The sequence below is a fragment of the Arachis ipaensis genome, chromosome B09 (genome assembly GCF_000816755.2).
Source record: "Arachis ipaensis cultivar K30076 chromosome B09, Araip1.1, whole genome shotgun sequence".
Lineage (NCBI taxonomy): Eukaryota > Viridiplantae > Streptophyta > Magnoliopsida > Fabales > Fabaceae > Arachis > Arachis ipaensis.
The window spans coordinates 132,921,877-132,935,324 of record NC_029793.2 but is presented as its reverse complement, the minus strand read 5'-3'; the positions used below and the strand labels follow the sequence as shown (position 1 = coordinate 132,935,324).

General features: G+C 35.0%; 2 protein-coding genes across 6 annotated transcripts; one reads left to right on the top strand and one right to left on the bottom strand.

The window, feature by feature from the left end:
• On the top strand, positions 371 to 3,739 carry LOC107618362 (U-box domain-containing protein 14). Its single transcript, XM_016320399.2, has 4 exons — positions 371 to 1,061; positions 1,613 to 1,729; positions 1,906 to 2,319; positions 2,412 to 3,739. Exons 1-4 carry the CDS (start codon positions 768 to 770, stop codon positions 3,492 to 3,494), a joined length of 1,908 nt encoding a protein of 635 aa, XP_016175885.1. The 5' UTR covers positions 371 to 767; the 3' UTR covers positions 3,495 to 3,739.
• LOC107618122 (vacuolar protein-sorting-associated protein 33 homolog) lies at positions 4,246 to 11,751 on the bottom strand. Of its 5 annotated transcripts, none has more exons than XM_021110522.1 (24): positions 11,520 to 11,751; positions 11,138 to 11,320; positions 11,030 to 11,069; positions 10,822 to 10,902; positions 10,439 to 10,633; positions 10,247 to 10,357; positions 10,016 to 10,081; positions 9,717 to 9,824; positions 9,499 to 9,543; positions 9,361 to 9,417; positions 8,898 to 8,992; positions 8,666 to 8,717; positions 8,461 to 8,517; positions 8,077 to 8,139; positions 7,883 to 7,989; positions 7,586 to 7,708; positions 7,336 to 7,417; positions 7,149 to 7,219; positions 6,287 to 6,367; positions 5,812 to 5,869; positions 5,553 to 5,614; positions 5,066 to 5,159; positions 4,629 to 4,713; positions 4,246 to 4,545 (listed from the first exon to the last, which is right to left on the bottom strand). In XM_021110522.1, exons 2-24 carry the CDS (start codon positions 11,188 to 11,190, stop codon positions 4,538 to 4,540), a joined length of 1,794 nt encoding a protein of 597 aa, XP_020966181.1. In that variant the 5' UTR covers positions 11,191 to 11,320; positions 11,520 to 11,751; the 3' UTR covers positions 4,246 to 4,537. The 5 variants fall into 5 exon arrangements, with proteins under 5 accessions (XP_020966181.1, XP_020966182.1, XP_020966183.1 ...); XM_021110523.1 differs by having other exon boundaries at positions 11,138 to 11,373; positions 11,520 to 11,723; XM_021110524.1 differs by lacking the exon at positions 9,361 to 9,417.

The following is a 13,448-nucleotide window of genomic DNA, read 5'->3' as shown; positions in this document are numbered from 1 at the left end:
AATTTGTCAAAAAATAAAATTTAATTAAATTTAAATTAGTACAATTTTAATGAATTTTCGATTTAAATGGGAGTGAATAGTCTATTTGAATCGGATTAAAATTTAAACAGCCATAGTATCTAATTAGGTGGAAGCTCAGGTGAAGTCGACTTCACGTGAAGTTGATACTTAAAAGTTGTTAGATGATTTGACTCATTTGACTAAATTTTCAGTCAACAACTCTTAGATATCAACTTAACGTGAAGTCGACTTCACTGAGTTTTCACCACCTAATTATCTATGATCTTCTTGACTCGTCGCACCAACGACTTTTTCCAAAGAGCAATAAAGACACAAAGGCCACGACTTTGTTCAAATAATTTTCAATCCAATTTTATCCATTTTTCTTTTTTCCCCGTTTTCTGTTAAATAGATTATAGAATTATACTTTCAATAGTCGCAGACTAACACCCATTTTTCCAATTCCATCTAAATCTTCTCACTTTTCCAATTCAATTACGAAATTCTCTTCTCTCTTTCCTCCAAAAATTGCTACCTTTATCAAAGTTTCAACTTTCAACACAACAAAGCTTCTTCTTCTTTGAATCAATAATTCACATCATCCATGGTGAATTCAGCTTTCAACTCTCTATACCCTTGATGATTGATTTCCACAGTTCCTTCATCTGGGTATCCTCAATTACCTCCAATCTTGAAGCACCCTTCGGTTCTGTGGTCAAAGTTTGTGGCTTTGACATTTTCTCTTCTTCCAACGGTGCCATAAAAAAATGGGTGGTGGGAGTGAGAAGAACTCCAAGGCCATGATGGTTGTGGCGCGTTTGGCTGAGTCCATAAAGGAGATTTCAGGGCTTCCAGAGTGCAACAACGTTTGCAAGAGGATTTATGGGAATCTGGTTAGGAGGGTGAAGCTTTTGAGCCCTCTCTTTGAAGAATTGAAGGACAGTGATGATGAGTCCCTCCTCAGTGATGAACAAGTTGCAGCTTTTGAGTGTCTCAACGTTGCATTGGATTCAGCTAAGACCCTTCTTAACTCTGTGAACCATGGGAGTAAACTTTATCAGGTAGGTTATGTACTTATGTATGTATCTATGTATGTTATGTGTGGATTCAGCTTCTTGTGAAGATCTCCCTATATAGGAAAGTTGAATTTATGTGGTGTTGGTGTTTTGGCAATAGGATTATGACTCATGAGTTACCTCAGATTAGTAGGTCATTTCGTTTTCTTGATGTGGGAGAAAATTCTCTTAGTGATGTTTTCATTGATGTGAGATTGTGAGATGCCAATGTTTTGTTTATGTAGGTCTGCTAGAAAAATTGACTACATGTCATTTATAAGAATTTGAGCATTCCTTCCCCCCTTGAGTTCGATTTTGCGGTCGAATTATTGCCATTCAGTTGTGGAAGCTTCCTACTTTTTGAGATGTTTATATTGCACTAACTCACTGTTTTGGATTTCATTGTGAATGTTTTATTCCACTGATGTTAGAGTAAAGATGGATAACTTGTGAAGATGCCCTATGCTTTCGTATGGTTTGGTTTTGCTTTTCTGAACATATTAGTTGATCCAACCTGTTATGTTAAATTGTTATCCGACTAATGCTTAAATTCACAGGCTTTGCAGAGGAATGATACAATAGCTAAGTTCCAACAAATAACTGAAAAAATTGAAGAGGCATTGTGTGGAATTTCCTACGACAAACTTGAGATATCGGAGGAAGTTCAGGAACAGGTAATCAACAATACCATACATCTCTGGCAATTCAGACTTTTTCCTCCCTCTCATTTTTACCAATTCCTGTGGTTTAAACGTTTGGGAATGACATTCTTGGAAAAGACAAGGGGCAGCATCGGTTGGTAATTAGTTATGTCCTATGTTTTTTATGGTTGTTTTATTCTTTTTTTCAGATTGAACTGGTGCATGCTCAATTCAAAAGAGCCAAAAATCCTACAGAATTTGCTGATTTACAACTAGATTTGGATATGGAAGTAGCACAGAAAGAAAAAGACCCTGATCCTGCTGTCTTCAAAAGACTTTCCGACAAGTTGCATTTGAGGACTATAAATGATCTGAAGAAAGAGTCTGGTGAGTTACACGAATTGGTTATCACAAGTGGTGGGGAACCAGGAGAATATTTTGAGACAATAACATCCCTTCTTAGGAAACTGAAGGACTGCGTATTAACCGAAAATCCCGAGGTTGATAACAATGATGATGAAAAAGTGCCAATTAAGCACAGGTCTCCAGTAATCCCAGATGATTTTCGATGTCCTATATCTCTTGAACTGATGAAAGATCCTGTAATTGTCTCTACTGGTCAGGTATAGCGATTGTTTATAGTATATAGCGGCTGTGATGCTCTGCTAAAGGTACCACTTACGGTTATTCATGAAATTTTCCCTTTCTTTTGTAGACATATGAAAGATCATGCATTCAGAAATGGCTTGATGCTGGTCACAAAACCTGCCCCAAGACGCAGCAGACACTTTTGCATACTGCCCTTACCCCTAACTATGTTTTGAAGAGTTTGATCGCTTTATGGTGCGAAAGCAATGGTGTTGAGCTACCGAAGAAGCAGGGGAGCTGTAGAGCAAAGAAATCCGGAAGCAATCATTCGGATTGTGACAGAACTGCTATTAACACGTTATTGGATAAACTAGCAAACGGTGATATGGAGCAGCAGAGAGCAGCTGCTGGTGAACTCCGGTTGCTGGCTAAAAGGAATGCAGATAACCGAGTGTGTATTGCCGAGGCAGGAGCAATACCACTTCTTGTGGAATTGTTGTCTTCTTCGGATCCTCGAACGCAGGAGCATGCTGTTACAGCACTTCTTAATCTTTCAATCAATGAGAGCAACAAAGGAACTATAGTAAATGCAGGAGCTATACCGGATATCGTAGATGTACTGAAAAGTGGCAGCATGGAGGCTAGAGAAAACGCGGCTGCAACACTCTTTAGCTTATCCGTTCTAGATGAGAACAAGGTTGCAATAGGAGCAGCTGGAGCTATCCCAGTTCTTATAAAGTTACTTTGCGAAGGTACTCCGAGAGGTAAGAAGGATGCTGCTACTGCGATCTTTAATCTTTCCATCTATCAAGGAAACAAAGCAAGAGCCATCAAAGCCGGTATAGTAGCCCCATTAATGCGATTTTTGAAGGATGCCGGCGGTGGTATGGTGGACGAAGCACTAGCTATAATGGCAATCCTTGCAAGCCACCATGAAGGAAGGATAGCAATCGGTCAGGCTGAGCCAATCCCTATTCTAGTGGAGGTTATACGAACGGGGTCTCCACGCAACAGGGAGAATGCCGCGGCCGTATTGTGGTCGCTTTGCACGGGAGATCTAATGCAATTGAAACTAGCAAAGGAACTTGGCGCAGAAGAAGTGTTACACGAATTATCCGAAAATGGCACAGATAGAGCCAAGAGAAAAGCAGGAAGCATATTAGAAGTCTTACAGCGGATTGAAGGGGATCAGAATGTGCAAAGTTCTTAGCCTAATGACAATGTAACTTCATTATTTAGCTCAGATGTTTAGATGATATTGTATTGTAAGCCATGTCCACCTGGTATAATGGTATATTATTCTCCATTGTTTTTCCTTCACTTTGATTTCTGTTGCATTGCTGATAGAGCTGAGCATGCAAAATATGCAGGAACTTTGTATGTTGTGGTTGTACTTTGTAAAATTAGCTATAAAAGATGTTATGTGACGATTGTACAAGATTTCTAAATTCAAAATCACGTTTATATCTATTATATAAATGATGATTCTTGAATATTTGCAAATTACTGTATTTGACTATTTGTTTAAAAATGACCAACTAGAAACATATAAGAAAAGTAATAAATAAATTTGATAATAACTAAAATTACATGAGTGAATCTAAATATTCGGAATAAATAGTTATTTTGAAATACCAGTTTTTTATTTTCTGTATTTTTTGGTTCTTTAGACATATTTTGACAAGCGAGTACAAAATATATCATTACGAATGTTTAAACTAAGATGTTTACTATAAAGATATACCAGAACACTTACACGTTGTAGGTGCCACAATAGCGTGGCAAGTCATGGAATGAAAATGATTAAACATCACGAAGGGAATGTTTTGGAAATGTTAAATGATAACATCCTAGAAAGCAGAAAGTGTAAATGCAAGTAAAGCTAGCCACCAAGTGTGCACTCCAATTCAATAACGAACTTCGGATTAAAATCTTGTAATCATTGCTAATGGTTGGGTCTCTTTTTTAAACTTTTTTTAATACAAATTAAGGTTCCTTGTCAAATGTAGTTCAATTAACAATTCATCACACTTTACTATCTCTAGAAATCTTAAGCCATGGAAGAGACACCAAGATTCTATTAAAGAACCAGATAAAAGAAAGCAAATATACGATAGTAGAACTAAATAAAAACAACTCTCATATTCCAGGCCTCACTTATTTTACAACATTAATAAACATCGGTTAAGCATCACTCTAGAAGAACTCGATTAGGCTGCATATAGCTTTCATTTGGCATCATCAAACATAAACTCACCTCCCTAAGCCGGGAAAGACAATTTAGTTTATAAAAAATAAAAGTAAAAAAAATGAAAAAAAAAATGAACTGCAATGATTGATCAACCTAGCTTCTCCATAAATGTCTCAACCAAAGTTTGTCCATTGACTATTTTTGTGGTTGCAATGATTAAATCATATGCCATGCCTTCCTGCAAAATCAACATTGTAAATTTGATTTAGGAACCAAATAAAAGTGTTGGATGCGACAATTTATGTATCTCTACCTAATAGTTTAACCTTTTGAAACAAGTGATTTCATGACAAGAAGAGATTCACACCTAATGTGACACACTATATACCATTCTAGAAAGATAATGCCTTTAGTACACATCATCAAAAAGATAAGACATGATAAGCCACAAATTTACTAAGCAAATACGTCCATTCACCTGCTACATTATGGATCAATAGCTAAGTTTACAAAACCAGGATTTAAATAGTAGGAAGAATGTATTGGTTAGCATGTTAAAAGCAATTTGAAAAAGGAAACGATTGCCACACCTGAGAACAGAGAAACCGAAGAGCAGAAATCTCTGCAAAGGTAACGCCTCCAACAAAGACAACAAGCACCAGGGCACGCCTCCCATCAGGTACTCTGAAATATGTAACGGGTCAGAAGGGAAAAAAAAAACGTTATAAAAGAAGTTATAAAACGTCTTCCTTTAAGACTAAAATCTTTTGCGATTTCTGAAACTCCTATTTCAAATGGGGACCACCAAGTTCCAACTGCTATCTCTTTCAGTAAACTAAAAACAAAGGAAATGGCAGAAAAGCGATTGAATTCTTTCTTGCATTTAGGGTTTATTTTTCCAGGTAGCAAAGCTCACCTCTGCTGCTAAGTGATACCCTTAACAAATAATAAATTGTGGATGAATAAAAGATAGGATCCATCTGAACCTTATTAGTTATATTATTATTGCTAAATGTTTTAGCAGTGTCAAATCAATGCATAAACATTGCATTTATGGAGATTGATGTAAACCCATACTTAGCTATGCCGGTTGAAACCCCTGATAAAGAGTCAAATGATGGGCTATTTGAGAATGCACCCTGTAAAAAAGCAACCAAGCAAGCCAAACTTAAGTATAAATAGAAAGAGAGGTTAAGGTAAGTGGAATATATAAGTGATGTGACTAATATGAACAGTATAAGAACTTGAAATATTGCTGGAACAGTTATAAGATTTTCAGCTGGCCAATTATAGCATGCACCGATATTATGATTTAGACAACTTAATAAGTACTAACCCTCTTTGTTTCCAGATGAGGTCCAGGTAGCAGTTTCAAAATTTCTTCTACAGGACGCCTGAGAGACCAATTATCACATTTTATATTGCATGAGTTGCTTGAAAACTAAGCTCACAATCAAATTATCTTTTTGAATAAATGTATTGTGTTTAAATGAAAAACTGGAACTAAAGGCTAAGATAATTTGATTAGCATGGAAATCGCTGTTTATAATAATACAATATAGTCTTCCAATTTAAAATGAGTTAAGAAACTGAACAATATTGGAATTCATCCTCAACAGAGAGCACAACTATAAAGTAGTATGTACTAATAATAACAATAACATCATTGGAACCTTGCTTATAAATGAAACTTACAGCTCTATAAACTTTTGTCTTTAAATTTTATATATGATCATGTTAGATAAATAATTAATTTCCATGCTCAATAGTAGCTATGAAGAAGGCCTTTAGTATTGAAGTTTCAAACTTACCATCCAGATCGAATGGCATGCTGGATCAGACGAATGCTAAGTGGTGCATATCCAGAGAAGACATAAGAGATATCATTGGGGCTGTAATGGGAGGGAAATCACTTAAAAATTAGTAGGGATACAAGAGTGCAACAAGTAGATAATTGCAAAACAGCATTTTATTAATAAAGTAATGATGATGTAAATGAATCCCATGAAAGATTTTGCAAGAAATACCATGTACTATATACACTAAGACAAATTGAAACATTAACACCATCAGTAATTGCTACTGAGAAGTGAATATAACAGAGGAATACTTGTGGTGCAGCCACAAAAGATGAGCAATTAAAAATAAGTAGTAATAAATAAATAAATAAATAAATTAATTAAAAAAAGAGCGCGTACTACTGGGAACATCAATGTTGCAACAATTAACCTTTAATGAGGTGATAGTGAGATGCTTATTTCTGTATCTATTACCAGTTCATAATGTCTAACAACCGCCCTACCCCAAATCCCACCGCGAAAAGAAATTATTTTAGTTGTGTTGTATACATACTCATTTAACACATTTCTAAAGAAGAATCCATAACTTTCTAATCTGTGGCTGTATAACTCAAACAAAAGAGATTAATTTTGAAATACTATTGGTGTCAAATGTTTTGCATTGCCAATCAAAACCACATCTCATTATATGCATGACTTGAGGGGTAGTTATTGTAAAGTCAAAACAACTTGCAAGACAATTACTTCTGGGACAATTGTTGCAAGAGTCAAAATGCTTCTAGCACTTTTACACTAACATGCATCAACCTCCTAATCAAAATTGGAAAAACACAATAAAGGTGTCCAAGCATCACATTATCTAGAAGAAAATTACTTGGCTGTATCAGTGTCTTCAACCACAAGCTGCAGAGCACGTTTTATGGTAAGCCAGTTGCTCCTTGACTCCTAAGAGGATCAAATGCAAAATGAGCATTAGTTAAAAATATGTCCACAAATATAATAAAAAAAAAAAATCCCAGAGATCCGTTTGAGCTTGCAAGTAAACAACTAGTTCATGATACCTGCTTTTTAAAGAGCCCAGCTTTCTCTAAATTATTTAGGGTCGTTATGTGCTCAAATCCATAGCTATGTAGTAGTTCTCTCCTAAAAATGGAAGTTACAAACATATGGGACAATAATGAGTACCACAAAATAAGATCTCTTGGTATAATGCAGACAAGCAAGAATGGAGAAATATTACAAGTAACCTAGTTTCTATGAGTAAGAAAAGGAAAGTAAAAGAAGAAAAGATCCATGGTCATTCAAGCTTGCCTTAAGTAGTCAAAATGCTTCTTTGGCAACCCAGAATTAGTAACGGAAAATAGGATTAGAAGGCGCAGGACCGTCGTCAAAGGCTCCTGCTTGTGGATCAACTCTTCAATATAGTCAAAGCATCTGCATAAATTAGCGACTAAAGTTTCACATCTTAAAAACATAAGCTATGTACAAGCAGAAATCTCTAAAGCACAATGCATCACCAGTTAGCAAACTCCAAACATTGACCAGATTAATTGACAATAAAATGCCATCCAAATACTTTAAGGACGTCTGCATGCAACATCAACTCACATGTCATAACTCTGAGACTCAACAATTGTATGTTCCATATCAAGCTGCCCCAGAAATGAAGGCTTTGATGTGAATGTTGTCAGATGCTGAGCGAGATTTATGTGTCTCTGGAAAAATAATTTCAATCATATTATGTTTTGATAACTCTAAGAATCTAGTTAATGAAGTCAATGTCAAAATGAACAAGTTCTTACAGTGATTTCTGGCAATGAGTTCAGCTTTTTCACGAAGTCCTTCAACTCGGAAACTGATTGTGACTGGATATTATGGAAAGCAATATATTAGAATGTCTTTGGCGATCCATCTTAATATAAATAGTCAAAAAAACTTGTTTAGGCTTCTCAAAGTTTAAATACTTGAACATATGCAGTTAACTATTTTATTATTCTTAGGTTGCATTAATGAGCATGCATACAACTGGGACAGCTTGAAGGATTTGATCTCCAAGGTAAAGTATGCAATAGGATTCCAGTCGATTCGATAAATAATTTCACATAAAAATTTGGTTTTGAAATAGTTTTTGTTTTCTTGCAAAATTAATTGGAAAAGCAGCATCCAAGTATAGGACATCAACTTACAGTAGTCGTCATCTCAGTGTAGTCTTGCTTCATGGATGTAGCTTTTTGACGCAAAATCTGCAATACTGCAGACAGCAACTAAGAAACTAGAACTACAAGGGAACCATAGATGGTCTATCTAAATAACCTTTTCACTCCTGTGTGAGAGAGAGAGAGAGAGAGAGAGAGAGAGAGAGAGATTAGTCAAGATAAATATAAAATCAACCTGGACAACAACTTCAAAGTTGAGATCCCGTATCTCCTTGAAGAGCTTGTCACTAACACAGGACAGGAAAGCAAATTTCAAGATATATAAAGAGCAAATGGTAAATAAAAGATAACAGGTATGATGCAAGTAAAGCATCTCAAACCTCATAGATAAGAGAGTTAACATCCATCAACATTGCATCATTAATAGAAGGTAGAAACTAAAAGAGGAAGTCAGAAAAGTAACCTACGTTGAATTAAGTGGAACTTTAGTTTTTTCCCCCTCTTGCTGAAGTCCCATAATAGACGCATCAAGCTCTATAGAACCATTCTTGATATTCAAAAACTGCATTATACAAATGCAATAAGATAGAAAAAAGGTAAGCCACATTTCAACTCTTTCCATATGCTGAAATTATATATTTCTGAAGACAAAATCATGGCACCAGAATAAGCCATGAAGGCTACATAACGCTCCAAAACTACTTATCCAAATAACTAAAGCATGTATTGGAAAGTTTTGGTATTCATACTTACAATATTAAAATTCAGAAAGAAATGAAGGGAAGGAATATACTAAGAAGACCAAACTTGATTAGGAGATATTCTCATATTCTTAGGAGAAAAGACCGATCATCAAATAACAAGCAATAAAATATACTATGCAATATGTATCCTTTCATAAATATGTAGGCTGCTTCTACATTAACTTGCCTCATCAAGTAATCCTTCATATGTTAATTGAGAACACAAAGGAGTAACCATATCCACCTGCATTCATTGTGCACCCAATTTCAATGATAAGTTTTGAAGATGTCAATTGTATCCAGTAAATGGAACGGCAGGACATACCTCTCTATCTAAAAGGATTAGTGTGTTTATCTCTGGCATAACCATCTATATACAAATATCAAACAATCAGAGGACTGTACGGCGTATTTAAATAAGCTTTGAAAACTCTCACTGTGTATATGAGTTTTATTCTTTATGGGGTATCTTTTGGCTGTTTTACTGTTGCCAGTTATCTTGAAGAAAGAAAGGGAAAAAAAAACAGAGTAGAGCATGATTACGTCAGATGAGTTGACTGGTTCCTCAGCCTGCATTCGGTTTAGGATGTCTGCAACACGCACAGATGCTTTTCCTTTTGCCCTCAGATTTGGTATCACTCCAAAAGAGAACTGCAAAATAAAATAATAAAATACAACAATGAAACAATTTTAAGAAAGAGGGCAAGCAGATTGATGATATTATATCAAAAAGGGAATTCTATTTGTATTTGATTATCTCCTATCAGTTTGATGATAATTGTTCTGAGTCCAAAACTTCCCTGCTAACAAATTTGACAACATTATGTATTCAAAACTACAACCTCAAGTTTGTGAATTGCTTTTGCGATATGCCAAAGCGAACTTGTATCACCATCAACTTGGCACTCCTACCATAGATGAGAAGGCAAACAAGGATAAGTAATTGTTCAAAGCAAATATTAAATGGAAGATGATTTCAAAGATGATAAATTATAACTCATAGGGACAACAATACCAAATTAACTCAATAGATATATCAGGAAGAGCAGAAATGGTAATATCCAACAACATACTTTGTAAGCAAGGTCAAGCTCAAATGATAGTACATCCTCATCCATTGGTACAATATACAAGGGATACTCCCCGATTGTAACCATGTTATGTAATTTCTCTTCCTCAAGAACCTGTTCACAAGAAAATATAATTATTTTGTATGGTAGGACAAGTATACTAGTACAACATACTCAAGTTAAGGGAAAACACACTTTCTCACAAACAACAGTGCGGCGGGGGACAAAATAAACATGATATTCTCTTTGTAGTCCTTTTGATTCGTCATGGTGAATATTAGAACATATATGTCGCATCAAATTAGGCTGAGATCGCACGAGGTAGACCACTTTGGTGCAGTCAGTTTGAATGTGGTCAGCCGAAAGATGCCGCAATTCAACTCCATGCTCCTATTTCACCGGTTCAACACAACCTCTCAGTATACAATAAAACTATCCAATCATCTAAACAACAAACTACTACTTATAAAAAAATTCCAACTATCTTCGATGGGCAAGAATGATTTTCTGAAATCTAATACAATAAATATGTTTAGTGTAAAAATTGAATAGAAGCAAAAGACAGAAAATTTAATTACCTTGAGTAACGATGTCTGTATGATGAGAGAAAGAGAGTCCCCTAGCTTCGGATCGATAACCAAACACTTCTTCCCTCGAATCTAAAACAAGAACGACCACAAGCAATTTACAATACATAGTCAATTTGTTTTTTGAGTGCCATCACAACGAATTGCACTCAAAACCAAAAAAGGACAAAAAAATTGGTGGGAATTGAGAAACAGTTACGTTCTTGAGGATGTTGATGAGCTCCTTTTGGGATTGTTCCCTGAAATATAACCATATAAATTAAAAATTTAGAATTGTTATCAAATAATACTTTTAAAAGAGGTATACCTGATTGAAATGAGATTGATGGGGGCATTGTCCAGGTTGGGAATCTGAGCCATTGCAATTGGAATGAAATTAGCGGTTCAAAGAGAGTTTCAATCGAAGCACATCTTACGCTAACGTACACCCGCAGATCAATCACTGATAACACTACTCAACACTAAGCTACTTTAGCCTGAACTGCGAATCCTGTAATAAAATGTAACAACTTCACCAAAGCTACTTACTTCCGCCAACTCAACCTATAATATGGAGTACAGAAAAAAAAATGTATCCCCTTCAACTTTAATTTATGTGTTTTTAGACCTGAGTTTTCTGAAATTACCATGGTCCACACGGGGATAAAAATGATCACAAACTCAAATCCTATGGAAGAAAAGATAAATACCTTGCTGAGAAGAGTTCATCAATTGAAAAGGAGAGAAGGTTCCTGCTGTTCAAGCTTGTTCATAGGGAGGGAAACACGGTAGCCGATCAGCCTGCAAAGTGAGCGGTTGAGAGCAATCGCGATCTCACAGTCTGGGAGCTCTCTCCGGCGATGGTGGTGACTGAGATCAGCTTTTTTTTTTTTTTTTTGGTATTCAACTGAGATCAGCTTTGATGCCATGCCACTTGTCTTTGTTAGCAGTAATGTTTGAAGTATTTTGGGCCTCTTTAGTCTGGGCTGCTAGCCCATTCCTCCAACCAAAATGAAACAAATATAAACGGCCATCTCTTTCCAAGCATAGCATAAAAGGCCCCTTTCCTAAGAATAAATATCCAAATTAGTCATTTCGGTAAATTTTTTTTTACTCTTAAATTCGATACCGTAGAAAATAACGAAAAAAAGCTCTTAAAAATTATTAGTTCTCTGTTATTTTAAATCAAATATATATATTATTAGATAAGTAAGTTCCTAAAAAAATTAATTATATGATATTATCTCTAAAAATATAATTATAAGATAAATTAGTGTATTTTTAAAACGATAAAAAATTAATATGTCTAACAGAAAGAATTCTTGACAACTTCTACAAAATAAAAATTTATTAGAAAATAAAATTTTTTTATATGAAATTTTTTTGAGAACTAATTTAGATATTTAGTCTAGATCTAATAGGTTTCTTGGTGTTTTTCTATTTCTAATAATGTAAAGAGACTACTACACATACAAGTCTTTTTGGCTTACAAGTCTTAAAAGTTGGCACAAGTCCAACAAAACACACGTGCATTATACTCTCACATTCAAGAGTAAATACACGCACGTTATTCAACCACTTCTTGTTTCCAAAGTGCGCTACTCACCATGCATTATGAACGACTCTTCTTCTTCTTCCTCCATGAAAACGAGTTTCTTGCCAAATTTGTTCGATCTCCTTCGTGCGTTCTCTCTTCGCCTTTTCATTCGTTGTTTTACCTGCGTTTAGCACTAGTATTCTTGCTTCATTTTTTTTTCGATTTTCATGGTTTCTGAAATCAAGCTTTGAAATCGTTTTGAATATAATGGAACTTCAGAAATACACCCAAACGATTACAGAAATACATAAAAAAGATTACAAAAATACACCCAAAGGATTACAGAAATACACCCAAACGGTTACAGAAACTCACCCAAAGGATTTAAGAAATACACCCAAAAGATTTAAAAAATACACCTAAAATTCGTTGAAGTACACCTTATGCATAATTCAGTACTCTTCCTCTTTCTCCTCCTCATCTTCTGCTGCTTCTTCTTCTTCATTTTCTTATTTCATATTCTCATAATTCTTTTTGGAGGAAAAAATCAAACAAAGAAGAAAAAAATACATAATGTTGCAAAATCAAAAGAAGAACGAGGAGAAACATGACGATGAAGATGAAACACTTCAAAAACGATTTCAGAGTTTGATGTCAAAAAATAATGGAAATCGAGAATAACGAAGAAAGAGAATAAAGAGAAAAGCACGTAAATGAAGAAGGAGAAAAAGAAAGCAAGAAATTCGAAAAAGGAAACAAAATCCTTTCAAAAATTAAAAATTTATTAGAGGCGCGTTTGAGCGTAATATCAATTAGAGGACTTGTAAAACTTGTATAGGAAAATCACTTATATGTAGAGATTAATCCTAATGTAAAATTGTATGACAGTAAAATGTGTCTAAATTAATATATGTAGCTCACTTGGAATTTAGATTTTCTTGATGAATGATGAAGGACGTCGCCCAATTATGTGGGAATTGTTGCCATGTTGTCGGTTTTGCAGGGATATATTTCTAATTTTCTCTACAACAGATGCTGCTACAACTATAAAATTTTGTGGGTTGAATGCTTGAAATACTAGTTGAATTTGTTCGAGTTCGTT

Coding starts and splice junctions, on each gene's coding strand:
- LOC107618362 (XM_016320399.2), top strand. CDS start 768: ATGGGTGGTGGGAGTGAGAAGAACTCCAAGGCCATGATGGTTGTGGCG. Junction 1,062..1,612: donor ATGGGAGTAAACTTTATCAG/GTAGGTTATGTA, acceptor TTAAATTCACAG/GCTTTGCAGAGGAATGATAC. Junction 1,730..1,905: donor CGGAGGAAGTTCAGGAACAG/GTAATCAACAAT, acceptor TCTTTTTTTCAG/ATTGAACTGGTGCATGCTCA.
- LOC107618122 (XM_021110522.1), bottom strand. CDS start 11,190: ATGGCTCAGATTCCCAACCTGGACAATGCCCCCATCAATCTCATTTCA. Junction 5,160..5,552: donor GTTTCAACCGGCATAGCTAA/GTATGGGTTTAC, acceptor TACATATTTCAG/AGTACCTGATGGGAGGCGTG. Junction 4,714..5,065: donor TTCGGTTTCTCTGTTCTCAG/GTGTGGCAATCG, acceptor TTGATTTTGCAG/GAAGGCATGGCATATGATTT.